Source organism: Artemia sp. Qi Xiang Cuo, chromosome 5, assembly GCF_049724085.1.
Source record: "Artemia sp. Qi Xiang Cuo chromosome 5, ASM4972408v1, whole genome shotgun sequence".
In the NCBI taxonomy this organism is placed as follows: domain Eukaryota; kingdom Metazoa; phylum Arthropoda; class Branchiopoda; order Anostraca; family Artemiidae; genus Artemia; species Artemia sp. Qi Xiang Cuo.
Genome location: NC_142798.1, coordinates 37,289,007 through 37,315,465, shown reverse-complemented (window position 1 = coordinate 37,315,465; position 26,459 = coordinate 37,289,007). Strand labels below are relative to the sequence as shown.

At 37.6% G+C, this 26,459-nt stretch overlaps 1 protein-coding gene across 3 annotated transcripts in view; it reads left to right on the top strand.

The window, feature by feature from the left end:
• Window positions 1–26,459, top strand: part of LOC148952103 (exonuclease 3'-5' domain-containing protein 2-like) — a 190,928-nt gene that overhangs the window by 44,317 nt on the left and 120,152 nt on the right. For all 3 annotated transcript variants that reach the window (XM_089089545.1, XM_089089543.1, XM_089089544.1), the window contains exon 8: window positions 15,483–15,625. In XM_089089545.1, the coding sequence (XP_088945671.1) occupies window positions 15,483–15,625 (143 nt within the window). The remainder of the gene's footprint in view (window positions 1–15,482; window positions 15,626–26,459) is intronic.

Below are 26,459 nucleotides of genomic sequence, written 5' to 3'. Positions count from 1 at the left end.
ATCACTTTCAACTATTAAAAAGTCACTAGCCCTTTCAATTTCCCATCAAATGAGCCCTTTTGAAGTTTCTACGATAAAGCTTTCAATAAAAACCTTATATGCCCCCAGGGTATAACTTACAACCCTTGCCCTGAGGGCTGGGGGGGGTCATCCTCAAAGACCGAATTTCCATAACTTTCTGCTAAGTTGAACAAAATGGTTATCTGAAAATTTTGATTTGATATGTTTGGGGGAATAGTGGGCGTGAGAGGGGGTTAGTTACCCTCCAATCACTTTCGACTATTAAAAAGGGCACTAGTTCTCTCAATTTCCAATTGAATGAGCCCCTTTTGCAGTTTTTACGACAACTCTATCTATAAAAACCCTATAGGCCTATGCCCCATGGGCATTACTTACAACCTTTGCCCTGGGGGCTGTGGGGGGTTTCCTTAAATACATAATTTCCAGAATTTTCAACTACGTTGATAAAATGGCTATCTCTAAACATTGATTGAATGTTTTTGGGGAAATGGTGGGCTTGAGAGGAGGTTAATTACTCTCCACTCACTTTCGACTATTCAAAAGGGCAATTTCAATTTCCAATCAAATGAGCCCTTTTTGAAATTTCTACAACAACTCTATATAAACCTTATATGCCCCCAGGGCAAAACTTACCACGCTTGCACTGAGGGCTCTGAGGGGGCTATCATTCTAAAAGACCTAATTTCCAGAACTTTCAACTACGTTGAACAAAATGGTTATCTCAAAATTTGGATTGAATGTGTTTGAGAAAAGGGTGAGTGTGAGAGGGGGGTCAAGTGTTCTCCAATCACTTTCGACTGTTAAAAAGGATACTAGCTCATTTTATTTCCAATCGAATGAGCCCTTTTTGATATTTCTAACGCATCGCTTTCTAGAAAAACCTTATATGCCCCATGGCAAACCTTAAAAACCTTGCCTTGAGGGTGTGGGGGGGGGGGGGCTGTCATCCTTAAAGACCTAATTTCCAAAACTTTGAACTACGTTGAATAAAATGGGTATTTAAAGTTTTTATTGAATGTGTTTGGGAAGAAGGTGGACGTGAGAGGGGGGTTATTTGCTCTCACATCACTTTCGACAACTTAAAATGGAGTGGACCTTTCGGGTGCTCAATCGAATCAGCTCTTTGTTAAGTTCCCATGTCAAACATGTCTTCGATAACTTATATGCCCCCACTGCGAGTCCTCTCATACTGGTACTGAATGCTGTGGGGGAGTGTCCTGAACCCAGGATTGGCATCCAGGATTTTCAACTACGTTAGACCACAAGGCCCTCTAAGTATTTCTATTGATCATGTTTTAGGAACTGGCGGGCGTGAAATGGGTGTTAGTTGCCTTCCAATCATTATCGACTATTAAAAAAATCAGTAGCCATTTCAATTTCCAATCGAATGAGCCCTTTTTGAAGTTTCTACGACAACGCGTTCTATAAAAACCTTATATGCCCCCAGAGTATAACTTACAACCTTTGCCCTGAGGGCTGTTATGGGGGTTGTCATCCTCAAAGACCTAATTTCCAGAACTTAAGAAAAATTTGAACAAAATGGCTATCTCAAAATGTTGATTGGATATGTTTGGGGAAAAGGTTGGCGTGAGAGGGGGGTTAGTTACCATCCAATCACTTTCGACCATTAAAAAGGGCACTAGCCCTTTGAATTTCCAATCGAAAAATCTCTTTCAAGTTTCTAGGGTGTTAGTTGCCTTCCAATCATTATCGACTTTTAAAAATATCATTAGCCATTTAAATTTTAAATCTAATAAGCCCTTTCTGAAGTTTTTACATCAACGCGTTTTGTAAAAACCTTATATTTTCACTGGACATAACTTAAAACCCTAGCGCTAAGGGCTGTGGGGGAGTGTCATCCTCAAAAAAATAATTTCTATCTAGAAATCAATTACGCTGAACAAAATGGACAAAAATCTTAAAATTTTGATTGGATGTGTTTTGGGAAATAGTAGGCGTGGAAGGGGTGTTAGTTGCTTTACAATCACTTTCGACTATTAAAAAGGGCACAAGTCACTCCAATTTCCAATTGAATAGGCCCTTTTCGAGGTCTGTACGACAACTTCTTCGATATGAAGTGCCCTGGTCTAAAGGAAAAAAAAAATAATAAATACATTGTGCCAACATCGTTCTTATATGCCCCCAGGGCATAACTTAAAACCCTTGCCCTGAGGGTTATGGGGGAGTATCCTCCACAAAAACATATTTTCTATCTTGAAATCAACTGCGCTGAACAAAATGGCTAATTTCCAATCGAATAAGCCCTTTTCGAAGTTTCTACGACAACTGCTTCGATACGTGTCCTGGTATGGAAAAAAAAAAAAAAAAAAAACATTGTGCCAAAAACGTTCTTTACTTTGGCAGTGCTATTGCGCTGCCTATGAAAATTTTAAGCCTTCCGATCACTTTCGACTACTAAAAAGGGCACTGGGCTTCTCGATTTCCAATCGAATGAGCCCTTTTTGCGTTTCTACGATAACGCTTTCTATATACACCTTATATGTCCCCAGGGCATAAATTACAACCCTTACCCTAAGGGCTGTGAGGGCGGTTGTCATCCTCTAAGACATAATTTCAAAAACTTTCAACTACGTTAAACAAATTGGCTATCTCAAAATTTTGATTGGGTGTGTTTGGGAAAATGGTGGGCGTGAGAGAGGCCTTAGTCGCTCTCCCATTACTTTCAACTATTAAAAAAGGCGCTAACCCTTTCAATTTCCAATCAAATGAGCCATTTTGAAGTTTCTACGACAACACTTTCAATAAAAACCTTATATACCCCAGGGCATAACTTACAACCCTTGCCCTGAAGGCTGGGGGTGGGGTTGTCATCCTCAAAGACCTAATTTCCAGAACTTTCTGCTACGTTGAACACAATGGCTATCTGAAAATTTTCATAGGATATGTTTGGGGGAATGGTGCGCGAGAGAGGGTGGTTAGTTACCCTCCAATCGCTTTCGACTATTAAAAAGGGCACTAGCCCTCTCAATTCCCAATTGATTGACCCCTTTTGAAGTTATTACGACAACTCTATCTATAAAAACCTTATATGCCCCCAAGGCATAACTTACAACCTTTGCCCTGGGGACTCTGGGGGGTTCGTCATCCTTAAATACATAATTTCCAGAAATTTCAACTACATTGAACAAAATGGCTATCTGTAGACTTCGATTGAATGTAATTGGGGAAATGGTGGGCGTGAGAGGGGGGTCAATTATTTTACACTCACTATCGACTATTAAAAAGGGCAATTTCGATTTACAAAAAAATGAGCCCTTTTTGAAGTTTCTGAAGCAACTTTATATATAAACCTTATATGCCCCCAGGGCATAACTTACAACCATTACACTGAGGGCTCTGTGGGGGTTATCATCCTAAAAGACCTAATTTCCAGAACGTTCGACTACGTTGAACCAAATGGATATCTAAATATTTTGACTGGATGTGTTTAAGGAAATGGTGGGCGTGAGAGGGGGTTTAGTTGCCCTTCAATCACTTTCAACTATTAAAAGGGAGCTAGCCCTTTCAATTTTCAATTGAATGAGCCGTTTTTGATTATTATAAAACATCGCTGTCTGTCAAAAACTTACAGGCCCCCCGGGCATAACTTCCAACCCGGGCCCGGAGGGTTTTGGGGGGAAGGGTTGTCATCCTTAAAGACCTAATTTCCAAAATTTTCAACTACGTTGAATAAAATGGCTATTTAAAAATTTTGATTGGATGTGTTTGGAGAAATGGTGGACGTGAGAGGGGGATTATTTGCCCTCAAATCACTTTTGACTATTAAAAAGGGCACTAGCCCTTTAAATTTACAATCGAATGAGCCCTTTTTCAAGTTTATACGAAAAAGATTTCAATAAAAACCTTATATGCCCCCAGGGCATAACTTATAACCCTTGCCCCGAAGACTGGGTGGAGTGTCCTGCTCAAAGGTATAATTTCCTGAACTTTAAACTGCGTGGAACTAATTGGCTATCTCAAAATTTTGATTGGATATTTTTTGGGAAATAGTGGGTGTAGAAAGGGTGTTAGTTGCATTCCAATCATTTTCGACTATTAAAAAGGTCACTAGCCATTTCAGTTTTCAATCGAATTATCCCTTTTTGAAGTTTCTACGACAACGAGTTCTATAAATACCTTATATGCCCCCAGGGCATAACTTACAACCCTTGCCCTGAGGAATGTGGGGGAGTGTCCTCCTCAAAAACATAATTTCTATCCGGAAATCAACAACGCTGAACAAAATGGCTATCTAAAAATTTTTATTGGATGTGTTTGGGCAAAAGGTGGGCGAGAGAGGGGGGTTAGTTGCCGTCAAATCCATTTTGACTATTAAAAAGGGCACTAGACCTTTGAATTTCCAATCGAATGTGCCCTTTTTAAAGTTTCTACGACAAAGATTTCAATAAAAACCTATATGCCCCCTGGGCATAACTTATAACCCTTGCCCTTAAGACTGTGGGGGGGGGTGTCCTGCTCAAAGGTATAATTTACTGAACTTTAAACTGCGTGGAACAAAATGGCTATCTAAAAATTTTGATTGGATGTATTTGGAGAAATAGTGGGCGTGGAAGGGGTGTTAGTTGCCTTCCATTGACTTTTGACTATTAAAAAGGGCTTTAGTCACTTCAATTTCTAATCGAATGAGCCTTTTTTGAGTTTTCTACGACAACGCGTTCTATAAAGACCTTATCAGTTCCAAGGGCAAAACTTACAGTCTTTATACTGAGGACTGTGAGGGGATCGTCGTGCTCAAAAACCGAATTTACAGAACCTAAAACTACGTTGAATAAAATAGCTCTCTCAAAATTTTGATTGGATGTGTTTGGGGAAAAGGTGGGTGTGATATAAAAACCTTATATGCCCCCAGGGTATAACTTACAACCCTTCCCCTGAAGGCTCTGGGGGAGTGTCTTCCTCAAAATTATAATTTCTATCTGAAAATCAACTACGCTGAACAAAATGGCTATCTAAAAATTTTGATTGGATGTTTTTCGGGAAATGGTGGGCGTGGAAGGGGTGTTAGTTGCCTTCCAATCACTTTCGGCTATGAAAAAGGGCACAAGTCACTCCAATTTCCAATTGAATGAGCCCTTTCCGAAGTTTCTAAGACAACTTTTTTGATACGAAGTGCCCTGCTCTAAAGGAAAAAAATAATGAATAATACATTGTGCCAACATTGTTCTCATATGCCCCCAGGGCATAACTTAAAACCCTTGCCCCGAGGGTTGTGGGGGAGTTTCCTCCTCAAAAACATTTTCTATCTTGAAATCAACTACGCTGAACAAAATCGCTTTCTCAAAATTTTGATTGGATGTGTTTGTGGGTATGATGGGCGTGGGGGGGGGGGGGGCTAGTTGCCCTCTAATCACTTTTGACTATTAAAAATGGTACTAGCCCTTTGAATTTCCAATCGAATGAGCTCTTTTTGAAGTTTCTACTACCACGCATTCTATAAAAACATTATATGTCCTCAGGTCATAACTTACAACCCGTGCCCTGAGGGTTGTGGGGATTGTCCTCCTCATAAACATAATTTCTATCCGAAAAACAACTATACTGAACAAAATGGCTAACTCAAATTTTTGATTGGATGTATTTGGGGAAATGGTGGGCGTGGAAGGGGTGTTAGTTGCCTTCCAATCACTTTCGTGAGGGGGTTGTCATCCTCAAAGACCTAATTTACAGAACTTAAAACTGCGTTGAATAAAATGGCTATCTCAAAATTTTGATTGGATGTGTTTGGGGAAAAGGTGGGTGTGATATAAAAACCTTATATGCCCCCAGGGTATAACTTACAACCCTTCCCCTGAAGGCTCTGGGGGAGTGTCTTCCTCAAAATTATAATTTCTATCTGAAAATCAACTACGCTGAACAAAATGGCTATCTAAAAATTTTGATTGGATGTTTTTCGGGAAATGGTGGGCGTGGAAGGGGTGTTAGTTGCCTTCCAATCACTTTCGGCTATGAAAAAGGGCACAAGTCACTCCAATTTCCAATTGAATGAGCCCTTTCCGAAGTTTCTAAGACAACTTTTTTGATACGAAGTGCCCTGCTCTAAAGGAAAAAAATAATGAATAATACATTGTGCCAACATTGTTCTCATATGCCCCCAGGGCATAACTTAAAACCCTTGCCCCGAGGGTTGTGGGGGAGTTACCTCCTCAAAAACATTTTCTATCTTGAAATCAACTACGCTGAACAAAATCGCTTTCTCAAAATTTTGATTGGATGTGTTTGTGGGTATGATGGGCGTGGGGGGGGGCTAGTTGCCCTCTAATCACTTTTGACTATTAAAAATGGCACTAGCCCTTTGAATTTCCAATCGAATGAGCCTTTTTTGAAGTTTCTATGACCACGCCTTCTATAAAGACCTTCTATGCCCCCTGGGTATAAATTAAAACCCTTGCCCCGTGGGTTGTGGGGGAGTGACCTCCTTAAAAATATATTTTCTATCTGGAAATCACCTACGCTCAACAAAATGGCTATCTCAAATTTTTGATTGGTTATGTTGGGGGGAATGAGGGGCGTGGGGGGGGGGCTAGTTGCCCTCCAATCATTTTTGAATATTAAAAGGGGCACTAGCCACTCCAATTTTCAACCGAATGAGCCCTTTTCGAAGTTTCTACGACAACTCCTTCAATACGAAGTGCCCGGGTATGAAAAAAAAACATTTTGCCATTATCGTTCTTTACTCAGCCAGCGCTATTGCGCTGCCTATGATTGAAAGTTCTAGTTCACTTTTAAAGAGTCAAAAGAGACCGAAGGGCAACTAGCCCCCCCCCCCCACTCCCTCTTTCCCGCAAACCCATCTGATAAAAACTTTGAGATAGCCATTTTGTTAAAAATAGTTCGAAAATCAGATAATCAAAACTCCAGAGTCGACACAAACCCCCAGAGGGAGGGGAAAAGTGTTTTAAGTTATGCCCCGAGGGCATATAAGGTTTTTATGCAAGGAGATGTCGTATAAACTTCCGAGGTGGCTCATTTGATTGGTAATTGAAAGTTATAATTACGTTTTTATGACTCAAAAGAGTTCGAAGGGTATCTACCCCCCCCCCCCACACACACACACACCCTTTTTTCTGCAAATGCACCGATCGAAAGTTTGAGATTTGCAGTTTGTTTAAAATAGTCCAATGATCAGATAACAAAAATGTCGGTGTCAACTTACCCCCCCCCCCTAGAATCCAGAGAAAGGGTTGTACATTATGCCCTGGGGACATATAAAGTTTTTATGGAAGAAGTGGTCGTATATAAACCTCGGAGGAACACAAATGATTAGAAATTAAAAGTTCTAATTCCCTTTTCAATAGTCAAAAGTGATCCGATTCCCCCCCCCCCTCCGTCAACTGTCTTTTTCCTAAATGCACCCGATTGAATTTTCTTATATAGCCATTTTGTTCAAAACAGACCAAAGATTATATAACAAATACTTCAGGGATAACACAGCCCACCAGAACCTGGGAGCAAGTGTTGTAAATTATGCCCCAGGGGCATATAAGGTTTTTATGGAAGGGATGGTAGTATAAACTTTGGAAAGGCCTCATTCGGTTGTAAATCGGAATTTCTAGTGCCCTTTTTAAGAGTCAAAAGTGATCTGAGGGCAACTAGCCCCCCCCCCCCCTAAGGCTCCTTCTTCCCCAAATGCATATGATCAAAATTTTAAAATAGTCATTTTGTTCAAAATACTTTAAAGATTACATAACAAAAACTCAGGGGTCAACACAGCCCCCCAGAGCTCGGGGAAGTGTTGTATGTTATGCTCCGGGGGCAAATAAGGTTTTTTATTAGGGGTGGTCGTATAAACTTCAGAGGTGGCTCATTTGACTGGAAAAGAGAAATTTCTATTTACTTTTTAAGAGTCATCAAAAGTGATCAGCGGGCATATAACCTCCCCTCCCCCACACCTCCTTTTCCCCAAATGCATCCGATCAAAATTTTGAGATAGCCATTATGTTTGAAAAAATCCAACGATCAAATGACAAAACTTCGGGGTCCACAAATCCCCCCCCCCCCCGAAAAAAAGGGGAAGGGTTGTAACTTATGTCCCTGGGGCTTATAAAGATTTTCGGAAAAGGGGGTCGTATAAACTTCGGATGGGACTCAAATGATTAGATATTGAAAGTTCTAGTTCCCTTTCTAAGAGTCTAAAGTGATCCGATGGCAACTAGCCTTCCCTCGCCAATCCCAAGGCCGTAAGGCTTCCATTTTTTTCTCCAGAGGCACTTCATATGCAAGGGGTGGTGATACAAACTTTGAAGGGGGCTCATTCAATGGAAAATAATAATTTCTAGCTCCCTTTTTAAGATTCAAACGGGATTGGACGGTATCAAGCCCCCCCCCCCCCCTTTTCATGCTCTCTTTTCCCGAAACACATCCAATCAAAATTTTGAGATGGCCATTCTGTACGAAATAGTCAACAAGTGAAGTAATTATTCCTCGGGGGCTGTCAAAACCTTCCACTGCCCCCAGGGTAAGGGCTGTAAGTTATGCAAGATGTCCATTGTTGTTATATAAGCTTTTTATCGAAGGGTAGTCGTAAGGACTTTGGAAAAGCCTCATCCGATTTAAATTGAAAGTTCTAGCTCTATTTTTAAAAGTCAAGAGTAATCAGACGATAGGCACCCCCCCCCCCCACGCCTTTTTTTCTAAATGCTTTCAACTAAAATTTTGAGTTACCCATTTTGTTCAAAATCGTCCAAATGTCAAATAGCTATGGTTATGGTTTTAACCCCCTCCCCCCTAGAATTCGATCGGAAATTGAAATTTATTGTGCTCTTTATTAAGAATCGAGAATAATCAAAAGTAACAAGCCCCCTCCCCCCCCCCTTTATGCCTTTTCCCCCAAATGCATCTTATAAAAATTTTCCAGGGAAAGGATTTTAACTTATGTAAGTTGTGTATTAGAACATAACTTCCTTGTGGAAGGGATGATCTTGTTAACTTTGGGGGGGGGCTCATTTGATTGGAAATTGAAACTTTTAGTTCTTTTTTAAGAGTAAAAAGTGATCAATGGGCCATTAGCCAACACCCCACTTTCTCAAAGGGCATCCGGTAAAAATTTTGAGATAGCTATTTTAATCGATATAGTTCAAAGGCCAAAGAAATATGCTTCCGGGTTTTGATCCCCCCAGCTGATTGATACTTTGGTACATTGATACTAGTTTTGATAGTTTAATGAAAGGTTGATGTTGAAAAAATATTGGTTCTGAAATAAGGCCTTTTCTAAAAACTTGAAACTTTTTTCAATCAAAACGAACAAAATTTTTTTTTTTTTTTTAATCCAAAAAAGAAGTTTTTCAAAGAAAAGTAAAGGCCCTATTAAACTTCAGATGAGCAGATACCAGTATATGTTAAAATACAAACAACAAACCACAAGAAATTACTATTAAAGAATAAATTAAACCCAAACGAACAGAAACTAAATAAACAATCATAGCAAAAAAAAAAAAAAAAAAACAAGTGCTAGTATAAATGATTAAATTATAAAAATTTACTAATAAATAATAAAGGAAACCCAAGACGTACAGAAATTAAATAAACAATCAATCTAAATAAACATACAATAGGTACTAATATAAATGAATAAATAAATCTTAAAACGAGTCAAACTTAAATTGAATATACAAATCAAACTTGAAACGAACAAAAATCACTGCAAACAAGAGTTTGGGTTTTGCCTCCTCTCACTGTAAAAGTCTAAAAGCTACTGTGTCATTAGCGCTTTACTGAATACTATATGTGTCTTTGGAAAAACCGGAAACATGCCTGCGAAGCATAAAGGATATCCATAATTCTGGTTAAAACAGGCCACAACATGCCTACATTCCTGTTGACTGCTGTACGGTTGTGAAGAGGAGGGAGGTGCATGTCCTGTCTTTATCTTCAATTGCACATGTTAGATTCCTTGTAATTTTCTGGTTTTAGCACGGTATGACATGAAGATATTTTCTACTAACATTTCCATATTAAGAATCGTCGAATTTCTTAATTTGGGATTCTTTCCCTTGTGACTGTGTGGGTCTTGTCCTCCCTGGGAGTACTTTTTTTTCTTTCAATCGTTCTGAGGCTGTCTCAATATTTTGATCCAATACCATGGGAAGGGTGCTTGCCGTTGTAAACATTGGAATAAAAGCACTATGGGGGAGGGAGAGCATCCTCCAGTGTTTTGGCCCCGATTAGGGGCATCAGAACTTTCAATTTCAGATTCAATAAGCCCCCTCCACAGTTTTTTACCACCATCCCTTCTATGTGACATGGTTTGAGAGAAAATAGACCAACAAATAATAAATGGGAAACACGTCGGTCTTTACTTGTATCATATATGAAGAATGGTCTTAATTGTAATTGATCTTTTCAATTGATAAAATTTTGGTTATAATCAAGTCTTTAAAATTGACCTTATCGTTTGACATCTTCAGTATTAAGGAAATCAGCATTCATTATTCAGGATATACAATCAAAATGGCCAGGATTATGACCTGGCTGATGAGAAAGTTCAGTAATTTTTTGATAGGTTACATCAATAAGCGAAAGCTCTGGCTTCCCTTCAAGGGGGGGGGGGCATAGCATGTACATTTGTGTAAATTAAGTCAATAGTTGAATTTCTTTTGGTTGTGGGTATTTTCAATTGTTGCTTTAAGCTAGGGTAGCTGGATGGAGATTTCAATTTTAATTCATTAGCATTTTATGTCACTACCTACTGACGTTTTGTGTATTTGCAGCGAAGAAAGTTTGTGCTAATGTGATATGGCTGGGTGAATAGTACGTTTATGCAGCACCTGTTTCAAGGGAAAAAAGGAATAAGAACCAATCAAACTTAAATGGATGTGGTAGCACTTTAGATCTAACATTTATCCACATGATTGTATCACATTTGGAAAGATTTTTTGCATCTTCCAAGGCGCTGTTCCAACCTGTCAACTTGGCCTACAAAATTGTTGCGGCAGCAACAGTTTTTTATTTTATTTCTTTGCTATCGAATGAATGCAGTTGTTGTCAACCCCTTTAAGCTTTAAAAATGGTATATCGTACGAAGAAGTTTTTTTTTCACATAAAAAAGGGGTAAAATATTGACAAGTTCTTTAAAGAAGATACGAGCCTGATTCAAACCACAAAAAACTTTATTCTTTTTTTCTTAGCACCCGACAGTGTTGTTGTTTTTAAAATGCACCATATGCACAAAATATTTTGACCAACATAAAGACTAGATCCATGTTGTTATTTTCAAAATGACACCATCTACAAGCAAAAGCTACTCTACTTTACCTCAAAATATGACACATAGTGTTTGTTTTATGTAATTAATGGTGAAAATAATTTATTTTATGTCTATCACCTATTGACTACCTCATAAATACTATACTAATAAATGTTAAACTGTGTTATTACGTTGCAGCGTTACTTATAATCATTGCATAACCACCCGTATGAAGACGAATTTTTCTGTCCTAAAATGTATCGAGAACGAATAAAAGGTAAACCCTCTATCACAAGTATTTAACCCCTCGTAGTAATTTCCTCTCGACCTTTCTACATCAAGAAACATATTCTTTGGAAATAAGAAGCCAAAATTTACCTTCCAAAAAGTGGTACGTTGCCCTACTTGTGTAAATTTAAGAATTAATTGATGATTTTAGGACCCTACTCCCATTATTATTAATAAAGCATCTATAGCTCTTGCTTTTCTCCTTTTTTTGTAACTCACTTTGTTTACTTGACGATAATCCAGGTTTAGAAATTTGTTATTCAATCTACGAATAATAAATTTCTACTTTAGTATAGTTTAGTAAAAATAAAGTTTGATTAATTTTGTTTCTTTATAATAAACCATGAGGATAGAGAGGTCTGTCTTAAAAAGCCTCCAAGATCATATAAAAACTTGAAAAAAAGAAAATATATAAAGAAAATAACCCCCCCCCCTCCTTGAAAAATGCTGCATCCATTCCCTTCAGGTTTTAGGACAGACTGAATATCGTATTAGTAAGACATAGTGTGAATGAAATTTTATACATGGAAGCAAAGAGTATGGGTAGCTTATATGAGCGGAAACTGGCACTAATGTTGACAAACAACTATCAACGCCATGTAGTGCCTGGCGACAGATGGAATTTTCAAGCTTTGCAATCGTTTTTCTGTCAGGAACTGAGATCAGACACCTATCGTTATCCTAATTTTATCGAATAAACTAACATAACAAGCAGCCATTTAGAACTCAAGAGGCTAGAGAAGTTTATGACGTTCCTATAACCTCACCGCTTCTCGTGACGTTCTTTATTTGTGGTTCTCGCCATTCTTGGTCGTCCCCCAAAGAGGTAGAAGGATAACTCCGCACCTCACCGCCTCTCAGACTCCTTGCGTTCAGCAAAAGACTGCAAGGCATACAGATAGCTTATCCACGCTATTACGAAGAAAGAGGCCCCAAGACAACCTTCAGAGTCTGACGGGACTTAAGTCAGTTTATAATCTAAAATCGATAGCATTGCGAATATAAAAGATAAATGTTTTGATTGTATATTTAAGAAGTTTCATTATTGCGTTCTGTCCCGTTTTCTTCCAAAACATGATTACCTGGGTCGCTAGATCCTGACACCCGCTAGATCTAATCTTTGATTAACATTAAATAAGTAAAAAAAACAAGTATTTCAACTGAAAGTAAGGAGCAACATTAAAACTTAAAACGAACAGAAATTATCACATATATGAAGGGGTTGGCCCCCCTTCGTCAACACCTCGCTCTTCACGCTAATGTTTTTTACTACTTTAAAAACGCTGCTTTTTGTTCTAACTAAACGACCCTTGTGTTTCAAGAGTCGGTTCTTAAAGAATTGGGACAAAATTAAAACTTTTGCGTAAAGAGCGAGGTGTTGAGGAGGGGGGCAACCTCCTTCATATACGTGATAATTTCTGTTCGATTTAACTTTTAATGTTGCTCCTTACGTTCAGTTGAAAAAACTTCTTTTTCTTTAATTTAATTTCTGATCGTTTTTTAAGTAACGCCAGGATATCTGGCTCTAATCCACAGAAAGATCCCCCCTCCCCACATAAATATCCTCTGAAAAATTCAATCCTGGCAAAAATTTACCCCGGACAGTTTACCCTTTACATCTACACGCGTAAAAATTGAATTGGTAAAGAGAAAGCAAGACATATAAAGAAACTTCATATAAGAATTCTGGCAAATTCACCCAGTGTAAAATTTCACCCGAAGAGTTCACCCCCTGTAAACTTCCCTCTCCATAGAAAATTCTTCCCGTGCAAAATCCTCCAAGCAAAAAATTCGTCCCCCCCGTTCCACCCGAAAAATTTATGCATATGTTCCAGTAACAAATACTACGCGCAAACAATGTGTAAATTTGACAATTCTAGGACCTTTTTCCGTGCGCTGTGGGGGATCATACTATTTCCTAAGACATTGTTATAGGGCCTTTCAACTATGCTGAACAAAAAAGCTATCTCAAAATTTTGATCGGATTTGGATCAAAATTTGATTTGAACGATTTGAACGATTTTGGCAAAAACTGGCGTGGAAGGGGGCCTAGTTGCCCTCCAATTTTTTGTCACTTAAAAATGTGGCATTAGAACTTTTAATTATCATTAGAATGAGCCCTCTCTCGACGTTCTAGCCCCACTGAGTCGATACGATCATCCCTGAAAAAAAAACAATAAACACGCATCCGTGATCTATCTTCTGGCAAAAACTACAAAATTCTACGTTTTTGTAGATATGAGTTTGAAACCTCTTCAGTATGGTTCCTTAATACGCTGAATCTGATGGTGTGATTTTCATTAAAATTCTTTGACTTCTAGAGGGTCTTTACCCTTTTTTCGAAAATCAGACAAATTTTCTCAGACTCGTAGATTTTGAAGGATAAGACTAAACATAATGTAACTTATATATTTGGAATCAGCATAATACGCCAATTCTTTTGATATATCTATTGGTATCAAAATTTCGTTTTTTGGAGTTTCGATTACTATTGCTACTTATTTACAGTTCGTTACCACGAACTGTTTGAAAAATTATCCTGAAGTTGGATTCAGACTATAAACAGGATGTTGAGATTATTATGTGAGACTCGTGTGTCCTTAAGTTGGTTATAATGAAAAAAGAAGATGGCTTAGAATTAATTACGTTCATGTTTTAGGGAAAATGATCTCGTTTAATTATCTTATCCGTTCTTGTTGTTGTTTTTGTTTTTTTCTTTTTTTCTGAGATGTGAGATTCAGATGACACCCAGGAATTCTTTAATTATTCATATTGTTATAGGTGCAGATTTAACAGAGGGATAAAACCGGGGGTGTAAAGGGTTTTGCCCACCTTCAAGTGTGCTCACTGGAATGGGGGACCAGTTGCTGCTCCCTCTGGAAAGTCAAAATATGCTGAAAGTACAAAATTTGATTTTATCAAAAATATATATGATTTTTTTTTAGTATACCCGCCCCCTCCCCCCTAAACAGAAAAGTTTCTTTTTGTGATCTGGTCCTTTTTTTTATAAAAAAATATATGTACCCGTGCCATTCTCACCATTATTGTAGTTCCTTGTGGGATTAAAATCGTTTGTTTGGCTGTAAAGCTATAATCATAACAATAAATTCTTATGTACTTTTATATTTGTTTTTGTCATAATTATCACAACACGGAAGCCAACAGAGAAATCTTTGAGAATGCAATTTTTAAATGCTTAAACCTTTAAATGTTATACCAAATACAGTAAAAATGAAATCTGATTGTTCGATAGATGAACGGAAATTTATACAACCTTTATCTAAAAAAAAAACATAGCAAAAAATGGGAAATTCAATTTCCGATTTTCAAAACGCGGGTGAAAATCTAACAAAAAAAAGGCTGAAAAAGAAATGGCACAAAACAGCTTAAGAAGGTTCTGGCTTCCTTTTGAGGTTGTCTTGTTGTTTGTTTTTGAAGTTCCTTTTGAAGTTGTCTTGGGAATCATCAGATTGTTAGTGTTTAAATTCTTACACACGTGTCTTCTTGGACGGCTACTTGTTAAATGATTAAATTGTGTATTGCTGTTTTTTTTTGTTTAATAAGTTGTAATAAAAAAAAGAAAAGACAAGTACTTTATAATTTCAAAAGAAGAAAAAAAAATTCCTGTATTTGCGGTTTTCAGGTTCGAACAGGCTTCAGATGAGTCAAGAGGGACAATCTTTTTTTTTGTGTCCTTGGTACTGCATTAAGTCTTCACAAAGGTAGATAGATTCAAATGGTGTGAGAATGGCTTTGTTGTTCTCATATAATTCGAGTTGTAATTTAAGTAAATGATTACTGCAAAACACGTAAACTAGGTGGATTTGAGGATGAAGAGAGAAGGAGGATTTTCACGACCATAAATTTGGTGCAATTTGTACTATTCTGACTCAGCTCGTTAGAATTTCTTCCCTTTTACTTTTAGACATAATGTTGAAGAATAAAAAATGTTTCATATTTCTTTTTTTAGACGTCATGAAAAATCACCAGTCTCACGACGTTCTTTTGTTATGTATCACATGTCATAAAATGAGTAACAGTTACGATCTGGCGCTACGTACGCGATTGGCTGAAGAATGTAATGCTCCAATTGGAACCGAAGACAACGTCAAAGTAAGATCTACATCGACACTTTTTCAAACTGTTTTCTTTGTGAAATTTAGACTATTAGTCCGACGTATATAACTGCTACTATAACATATTAGTTACTTTCTTATAGTTATCAGGGTTGGAACGATACGTGCAACCTAGTAAAAGACGAAAACGACCAATAATAACCAAAAAAATAGCCCGAAACCCCCTAAAAGGGGTGTCAGATCAAGACAAAAAGTAAGATATTAGAATTAACTTGGCCGAAAACCCCATATTAGAAACTTATTGAAAACATAAATTGGAAACTATATTGGAAACATATTGGAAACAGTCCCTTGGTATGACCAACAAGGAAAGTCTATTTGGCTTGAAAAATCAAAGAAAATCCCTTTTTCGCATGGAAAGCATTTTTTTCGTTTCTTCCTTCTTTGCAGCTAGCGGGGCAACCACGCAGCAACCACGATAGAGAGATGTTTAAGGGAACGTTTTAAAATGAATTGCGACATCTAGTGCCTTTAGTAAATAACAAATCACAATATTTAAAATGAAATCAATACTTTGACAAAAAACTGCATCTTTGCTTACAAGAGGATGAATGACGTCACACCAAAATTTCTTTTAAATGTTGTTTCTCTGGTTTACTTTGCCATATTTGACTTTTTTTTTGCCTGATTCTCTTTGGTTTGTCTTTTACTATTACAACTAAGAAAAAACCATAGGCCGTCATTTTTTAGGCCAGAAAATCCCAGAATGCCAACTTATCAAAGCAATATGGAGCCGTTTTCGAGAAAAATACATAAATAAATACATACATGTACACACAACTATTTCTTGTTTAAAGAGATAAGATATATATTATATTTCGATTTTTATGTTTATCTTTTGGGTTGATTTTTTCCTACTAATGAAGCTCTGCACTCTTAACGCTAGAGTTCTAGTATGCAGTAGATAAGGATTATACAATAGTCAGTGATTTATCCTCCCCCAAAATAATAATCCAACAATCAGAAACAGCTTACACTTTTTGGAAATTATGTATGTCAGTGTGATATGCCAACTCTGCCTGTACAAATCTCTGAGAGTTAACCAATTGATTAGTGCGAAATCAAAGTATAAAAGCTCATTGATAATGTTGGTGTCAGTTTAGTGGTTGACCACTTCCAAGGAAATATGCTAATAAAATAAAATAGTACGGTTAGACTCCTTATTATATGCTTTTTCCAAATACTCTAGTCGCTTTTCTGACAATGCGCCTCACTCCTCCTCTGGCAGCTCCATATATCGCCTTAATAATGTATTTCTAAGTTCTTTTAGATCTCATGTTAAGTCGTGTTTCTTTGTTAAAACAAGTTTCTGAATTCTCGACTCGATGAAATGTAGTCACCTGATTGACGGTAATAGAATTGCAGAAACAAATGTTACTTGAAAAGATTTAGGAATGTGGATAACAATGAAAGGAAACTTCATGATCTGATAAGTGGAAACATTCTACATATTATAAAATAGGAATCTCATTGTTTTAGTGTTTTCCATTAGTTTTTTATGTATCCTTGTGAATACATTTGTGATCAGTGAGTTGCGGTGCATTTTCAGAAAAATGACCATGATATTTGGAAAGCAAATAAAATAAGGAGTCTAATGGTACTGCTTTTACTTTATTAGTCTTGTTCTTTTGGAACTGAATTCGTCAACCACTAACATGAGACTATCAGAGGCAACGCTGTAGCATTGCCTATAGTAAAGGCCATACGGCTCCAATGTTTTATTATTATTTTTATTTTTTTTTTCCAGAGGCGCTTCATACGGAAGGGGTCATCGTAGAAACTTCAAAGGGGGCTGATTTGATTTAAAATCGAGAGTTCTACTGCCCTTTCTTATAGTCGAAAGTGATTGGAGAGCAACTAGCCCTCCAAGCCCGTTCTTCCCCCAACCATAATAAATCAAAATTTTGATATAGCTAGTTTGTTCCATATACTTGATTTAACGACGGACTATAAATGTATTAAATAATCACACCCCCACAACTCTTGGGACTAGAATGGCAAATTATGCAATTGGGACCTCTAAGGTTTTTATAGAAGTCGTTGTCGTAGAAGCTTCAAAACAGGTTCATTCGATTGGAAATTAAAGGGATACTGCCCTTTTTAATAGTCGAAAGTGATTGGAGTGCAACTAGCCCCCCCCACGCCCATCATTTCCCTAAACACATCGAATCAAAATTTTGATATCGCCATTTTGTTCAACGTAGTTGATTTCCAGATAGAAAATATGTTTTTGATGAGACACTCCCCCACAACCCTCAGGGCACGGGTTTTAAGTTATGCCCTGGGGGCATATATGGATTTTATAGAAGGCGTTGTCGTAGAAACTTCAAAACAGGCTCATTCGATTTGAAATTAATGGGTTACTGCCCTTTTTAATAGTCGAAATTGATTGGAGTGCAACTACCCCCCCCCCACGCCCATTATTTCCCCAATCACATCCAATCAAAATTTTTAGATAACCATTTTGTTCAACGTAGTTGATTTCCACATAGATAATAGATTTTTGATAAGGACACTCCCCCAGAGCCTTTACGGCAAGGGTATTGGGTTATGCCCTGGGGGCATATAAGGTTTTTATACAAAGTTTTGTCGTAGAAACTTCAATAAAGGCTCACTTGGTTGGGAATTCAAAGGGATAGTGCCCTTTTTAATAGTCGAAAGTGATTGGAGGGAAACTAGTCCCCCCCCACGCCCCACCTTTCCCCAACCACAACCAAACAAAATTTTGAGATAGCCAATTTGTTCAGCGTATTTGATTTTAAGATAAAAAATGTTTTTTAGGAGGACAATCCCCTACAACCCTCAAGGCAAGGGTTTTGAGTTATGCCCTGGGGGCATATAAGGTTTTTATAGAATTCGTTGTCGTAGAAGCTTCAAAAAAGGCTCATTCGATTAGAAATTCATAGGGCTAGTGCCCTTTTTAATAGTCAAAAGTGATTTGAGGGCAACTAGCCCCCCCTCCCCCAACGCCCACCATTCCCCCAAACACATCCAATCAAAATTTTGAGATAGCTATTTTTGTTCAGCGTAGTTGATTTCCAGATAGAAAATATATTTTTGAGGAGGACACTCCCCCACAACCCTCAGGGCAAGGGTTTTAAGTTATGCCATGGGGGCAGATAAGGTTTTTTATAGAAGGCGTTGTCGTAGAAACTTCAAAACAGGCTCATTCGATTGGAAATTAAAGGGCTACTGCCCTTTTTAATTATCGAAAGTGATTGTAGTGCAACTAGCCCCCCCCCCCTCACGCCCGTTATTTCCCTAAACACATCCAATCAAAATTTTGAGATTGCAATTTTGTTCAGCGTAGTTGATTTCCAGATAGAAAATATGTTTTTGAGGAGGACAATCCATCACACCCCTCAGGGCAAGGGGTTTAAATTATGGCCTGGGGGCTTATAAGGTTTTTATACAAGGTGTTGTCGTAGAAACTTCAAAAAAGGCTCATTCGACTGGAAATTAAAGGGCTAGTGTCCTTTTTAATAGTCGAAAGTGATTGGAGTGCAACTACCCCCCCCCCCCCCCCACGCCCATCATTTCCCCAAGCACATCCAATCAAAATTTTGAGATAGCCATTTTGTTTAGCGTAGTTGATTTCCAGATAGAAAGTATGTTTTCAAGGAGAACACTCCCCCACAACCGTCAGAGCAAGGGTTTTAAGCTATGCCCTGGGGGAATATAAGGTTTTTATAGAAGGCGTTGTCGTAGAAAATTAAAAAAAGACTCATTCGATTGGGAATTCAAAGGGATAGTGCCCTTTTTATAGTCGAAAGTGATTGGAGGGCAACTAGTCCCCCCCCCCTCCCACGCCCATCATTTCCCCAAGCACATCCAATCAAAATTTTGAGATAGCCATTTTGTTCAGCGTAGTTGATTTTCAGATAGAAAAAATGTTTTAGAGGAGGACAATCCCCCACACCCCTCAGGGCAAGGGTTTTAAGTTATGCCCTGTGGGCATATTAGATTATTGTAGAAGGTGTTGTCGTAGTAGCTTCAAAAAAGGCTCATTCGATTTGAAATTCAAAGGGCTAGTGCCCCTTTTAATAGTCAAAAGTGATTGGAGGGGATCTAGCCCCCCCCCCACGCCCATCATTTCCCCAAACCCATCCAATAAAAATTGTGAGATAGCCATTTTGTTCAGCGTAGTTGATTTCCTGATAGAAAATATATTTTTGAGGAGGACACTCCCCCACAACCCTCAAGGCAAGGGTTTTAAGTTATACCCTTGGGGCATATAAGGTTTTTATAGAAGGCGTTGTCGTAGAAACTTCAAAAAAGACTCATTCAATTGGAAATTCAAAGGGCTAGTGCCCCTTTTAATAGTCGAAAGTGATTGGAGGGCAACTAGCCCCCCCGCCCACGCCCATCATTCCCCCAAAAACATCCAATAAAAATTTTTAGATAGCCATTTTGTTCAGCGTAGCTGATTTCCAGATAGAAAATATGTTTTTGAGGAGGACACTCCCCCACAACCCTCAGGGCCAGGGTTTTAAGTTATGCCCTGGGGCATATAAGGTTTTTATAGAAGGCGTTATCGTAGAAACTTCAAAAAAGGCTCATTCGATTGGAAATTCAAAAGGCTAGTGCCTTTTTTAATAATCAAAAGTTAGTGGTGAGCAACTAGCCCCCCCCCAAGCCCATCAGTCTTCCAAACACATCCAATCAAAATTTTGAGATATCTATTTTATTCAGCGTTGTTGATTTTCACATAGAAAATATGGTTTTGAGGAGGAAACTCCCCCACAACCCTCAGGGCAAGGGTTTTAAGTTATGCCCTGGGGGCATATAAGGTTTTTGTAGAAGGCGTTGTGATACAAACTTCAAAAAAATCTCATTCGATTGGAAATTAAAGGGCGAGTGCCCTTTTTAAGAGTCGAAATTGATTGGAGGGCACCTAGCCCCTCCCCCCACGCCCATCATTCACCCAATCACATCCAATCAAAATTTTTAGATAGCCATTTTATTCAACGTAGTTGATTTTCAGATAGAAAATATGTTTTTGAGGAGGACACTCCCCCACAACCCTCAAGGCAAGGGATTTAAGTTATACCCTTGGGGCATATAAGGTTTTTATCGAAGGTGTTGCGGTAGAAGCTTTAATAAAGGCTCATTTGATCGGAAATTCAAAGGACTAGTGCATTTTTTAATAGTCGAAAGTGATTTGAGGGCAACTAACCCCCCTCTCACGCCCACCTTTTCCCTAAACACATCCAATCAAAATTTTGAGACATCTATTTTATTAAATGTAGATTTAAGGTCTGGAAATTAGATCTTTGAGAATGACAACTCCCCCACAGCCCTCAGGGCAGGTGTTGGAATTTAAGGATTCTCCGAATCCTTCATATTATTTTTTATGGAAGGGATACTCGTATAAACTTTAGAGAGGGCTCATTTGATTAGAAATTGAAAGTTCTTGTTCACTTTTTGAGAGTAAAAAGAGATTGGAGGGCAACAAGCCCCCCACCTCCTCCACGTCCTAAATGCATCAGATAAAATTTTTGTTAAAAATAGTTGATAGGTTAAGTAACAAAACTCTGGCGTCGACAAAACCCCCCAGGGCCCGGGGGCAGGAAGGGATTCTCGTATAAATTTCAGAGAGGGCTCATTTGATTGGAAATTAGAAGTTCTAGTCCAGCTCTTACGAGTCAAAATCGATTGAAGGGCAAATACCCCCCCCCCGCGCCCTTTTCCCCACCCCTCCCTTTGAACTAATTATGTTTATACCTGAAGGCCCAATGAGAGTTAAAATGTTTTGGCAGGAACACGCACCTATTAGGCATCTGCTCTCTTCCCTAACAAGGAAAGAAACAGAGAGTGTAAGGCAGTGTCGGATCCAGGGGAGGGGCGAGGGGGGTGCCCCTCCGCCTAACGTAGTCTAAAGTAATGTAATTTACTTCATTAACGCAAGATTGCGTTAATTAAACTTGCTCCTACCCCAATTTTATGGGTAAACCCTATTTTGCCCCCCCCCCCCCCTAAAAAATCCTTTATCCGCCCCTGGGGTAAGTGCACAATAAAATTTAATTTGTAATTCAATGAACCCCGTTCCAAAGTTTATGCGACCACCTCTTCCACATAAAGTGCCCCTGGAAAAATAAATAAGTATTAATTCATTGAACCATTTTGGCTCTTTACTTAGGTAACGCTATAGCATTGCTTCTGACCTAAAAAGTCGAGTAGGAATTTCAGCTTCCATTTTTATGAATATACGAAGTTATCTGAGGGTAATATGTTTGGGGAGCATATTCCACGGCTAGGAAATTTTTGCTGGGTGGAATTTAATGTGGCGGAATTATCAGCAGAAAAATAAAATGTTTTTTGAGGAGGTAGGAATTCCCCATGTGTGGTTTTTCCAAGTGTTAATTACTCAGAGAGGGGACGACTAAACCCATTCAATAATATTCTAAATTTTACATCTGAGAAGTAACGGGAATAAAGAATCAACGGAAATGTCAGAGATAGCACTTCAGAGATAGACGATTTTGTTCGTGTCTTTTGAAAAAAAAAACATTTTCAAAAGACAGATTAATTTAATTTGTTTTATTTTCTCTGTGGCTGCTCAATTATGCATGTGAGGTGGGAGACTTCCTCCCACCACTGTCTCCGCTAAGGTTTCAGTTTTTATCTCAAGCCTTAAAAATGAACGCAATGCGATAAAAGTATAAGTCAAAATAACATATATAGAATAATATATGTACATAACACGGAACAATTAATCAAAATTGTATATTATGAGTTGAGGCTCACCCAAATTATGGGCCAGGGGGCTCACCATTGCACAGTCTATGAAATCAATCCTGCAATAACTGAGAATATAAAGTATTTTTGAGTATTTTAACGTCTTCCACAACTCAAACAGTCCAACATTCTACAGCCCAATGAGTCTGTCTAATCTCCTAAATTGGGAACGGAGGAGATAAGTGAATTTCCGCCCCGTATTGAATGAGTCTCCAACCTCACCCGCCCCCGCGCCTACTGTCTACGCTAAAGTTTTCTTCCTTCTACAAACTACGCCGCCCCCACCCCAAAGACTTTAATAAGGTAAAGTTTTGTATGGGAGGAATACATAGTAAATCTATTATTATTATCCATTTATAAGGTTATAATACATACTCTGTGATAGATGCAAAATGGCTTTGGCACACAAAATTCTATTAAGGTCAATTCCAAACAGTCTCGATCCCTTTGTGTCAGCAACGGAAATTGTCAAAACACCCTTATTGGAGCTATTTTTTCGATCCATTCATTGTTGCCAATCGCTGTCCACAAATTATGCAAGCTATCTAATGTTCATATATAAGGTTTTTATCAAAGAGGTAATCGTATAGACTTTGAAAAAAGCCTCATTCGATTTAAATTGAAAGTTCTAGATCCGTTTTTTAAAGTCAAGAATAATCGGACAGTAAGCACACCCCCCCCCATGCAATAAAAACTTGAAACTTTTTGCAATCACAAACGAACAAAAATTAATTAAAAAGAACTTTCCGAAAAATAAGCTTTTCAAATAAAAATAAAGGCCATTTTAAACTTAAGCTCAAGAGATATGAATACCTGTTAAAATTTAAACTCAAAACGACCAGAAATTACTATTAAAGAATAAATGAAACCCAAAACGAACAGAAATTAAATATACAATCATAGCAAAAAACATACAACAAGTAATAATATAAATGAATAAAAAGATTTTAAAGCGAGTAATGCCTAGATTGAATATGGAAATCAAGCTTAAAACGAAAAAAATAGTTTGCTATTAAAGTATAAATGAAACTTAAAACGAACAGAAATTAAATAAACAATCAATGCGAACAAACATACAATATATATATTAATGTAAATGAACAAATAAATCTTAAAACGAGTGAAACTTAAATTGAATATGCAAATCAAGTTTGAATCGAATAAAAATAACTACAAACAAGAGTTTGGGTATCGCCTCACTGCAAAAGCCTAAAACCTACTGCGTCATTGGCGCTTTACTGAAAACGAATTATATTACAAATGTTTTCTTTTGTACTTAAAATTGAAAATAAATATTAAAATTACAGTAAAATTTTGAACTGTATGAGCTTTCAGCAATTAATATCATTACACATCAAATATTTAGTTAAATTTATTAGTTCTTTCCAAGATTGGTCAAGAAAAATATAGTTTCACTGGAAACAAAATTTGAATACTGTCCCCTTCTTTAACTACAAAAACCTAAAGCCTTCTGCGTCATTGGCACTTCACTGAAAACGAATTTCTCTTATATTAAAAATTTATTCTTTTCCAGGTCTTACAGCATTGAAAATGAAAATAAAAATTACAGTGAAAAAAAATCTTGAACTGATGGATCTTTCAACAATTATGGAGTGCAATATATATATCTAATATTCAATTTGATTTTGTTTATACTTTCCAAGACTGTTCAAGACTCATATAGTTTTCAGTAAGGCGCCAATGACGCAGTAGGTTTTAGGCTTCTGCAATGACGCAGTAGGTTTTCAATAAATCTATTATTTCATTTATTAATCAGCATCGATAAATAAATGAAACCCAAAACGAACAAAAATTACAATAACTTACGGAGTCAAACTCACAACAAGCAGAAATTTAGATAAGTAGGGCACAAAACCCCTGTGCGTTCAAAAGTTCAGAACAAAATTAGTGCTTTAATGAAAAATTATATATGTTCTTACTCTCATATCTTTAATAAATCAAATAATATAAACGTTTTGATTACTAAATATCAGTATATGTATATTAAACTGACAATGCACATTCTGACAATTTCTGTTCGTTTTACATTGACATAGTCTTTTCAGGGAAAAAGAAAATAACACTTTAAATCTTTTCGTTTTTTAATACTTTATAGTTTGGCCTGCTATTTGTATGCTGGAGAAAATTTTTCAGCAATTTTTAACAACATAAACCTTTTTAAAAATTTGGACACAGAAAGTAGTGTACAATTTAGTTTCATACTTCCTCTAGTTGACCAGAAATGGAAAACTTGATTCCATTCGCAAAAAAACTGTTTACTTTCTTTGATAGCTTGGATTCACTTACTCTATTTTGATTTGATTAAATTTTAAGAGCAGAAGTAGCCCCGAATGTTGGAACATAATACCCTCAGCTGTTTTCGGAATACTGCTGAGATGACGTATTTGGAATTAGCATTATCACAGTGCATTTTAATTTAATCTTAAGTCAACATTTAGTTTTTAAACATATAAAAATTGAATTTGAGGAAGACTAAAATCTATTCTATAAATCATATACAAAAAGTTTCTATATAAACTTTATATGTCCTCAGGGTATAACTAACAACCTTTGCCCTAACGGCTCTGAGGGGGTTATTATCCTCATAGACCTGATTTGAAGAACATTCAACTACTTTGAAAAAAATGGATATCTCAAAATTTTGATTGGATGTGTGGGAAAATGGTGGCCGTGAGAGGGGCGTTGGTTGGTCTCCAATCCCTTACATCTATTAAAAAAGGCACTAGCCATATCAATTTCCGATGGAATGAGCCCTTTTGAAGTTTCTACGACAACTCTCTCAATAAAAACTTTATATGCCCCCAGGGCATAACTTACAACCCCTGAGGGCTGTGGGGGAAGGGGTTGTCATCCTTAAAGACCTAATTTCCAAAACTTTTAACTACGTTGAATAAAATGGCTATCTAAAAATTTTGATTGGATGTGCTTTGGGAAAAGGTAAGTGAGAGAGGGGGGTTAGTTGCCTTCAAATCACTTTTGACTATTAAAAAGGGTACTAGTCCTTTGAATTTCAAATCAGATGTGCCATTTTTCATTTTCTTACGACAAATATTTCCATACAAACAGTATATACCCTCAGGGAATAAGATTTAATCCTTGCCCTGAGGGTTGTGGGTGAGTGTCCTCCTTAAAAATATGTTTTCTATCTGGAAAACAACTACCCTGAACAAATTGGCTATCTAAAAATTTTTATTGGATGGGTTTGGGGGATTGATGGGTGTGGGGGGGGGGCTATTTGCCCTCCAATCAATTTCGACTATTAAAAAGATCACTAGCCCTTTGAATTTCCATTCTAATGAGCTTTTTTTGAAGTTTCTACTACAACTCCTTCGTCAAAAACCTTATATACCCCCAGGGCATACCTTAAAACCCCTGCCCTGAAGGGTCTGGGGGAGTGTCCTCAAAAATATATTTTTTATCTGAAAATCAACTACGCTGAACAAAATCGCTATTTTAAAATTTTGATTGGATGTGTTTGGGGGAATGAAGGGATTGAGGGGGGGGGGGCTAGGTGCACTCCAATCACCTTCGAAGGTTAAGAAGTGCACAAGCCCTTTGAATTTCCAATAGAATGAGCCCCTTTTGAATTTTCTACTGCAATGCTGTCTATAAAAACCTTGTATGCTCCAGGGCCAAACATAATACCCTTTCCTCGAGGGTTGTGGGGGAGTGTCCACCTCAAAAACAAATTTTCTATCAGGAAATCAACTACGCTGAACAAAATGGCTATCTCAAAATTTTGATTGAATGTGTTTGGGGGAATGATGGGCGCGGGGCAGGGGGCTAGTTGCCCTCCAATGACTTTCGACTATTAAAAAAGGTACTAGCCCTTTGAATTTCCAATCGAATGAGCCTGTTTTGAAGTTTCTATGACAACGCCTTCTATAAAAACCTTATATGCCCCCAGGGCATAACACAAAACCCTTGCCCTGAGGGTTGTGGGGGAGTTTCCTCCTCAAAAACATATTTTCTATCTGGAAATCAACGACGCTGAACGAATTGGAAATCTAAAAATTTTGATTGGATGTGTTTGAGGGAATGTTGGGCGTGGC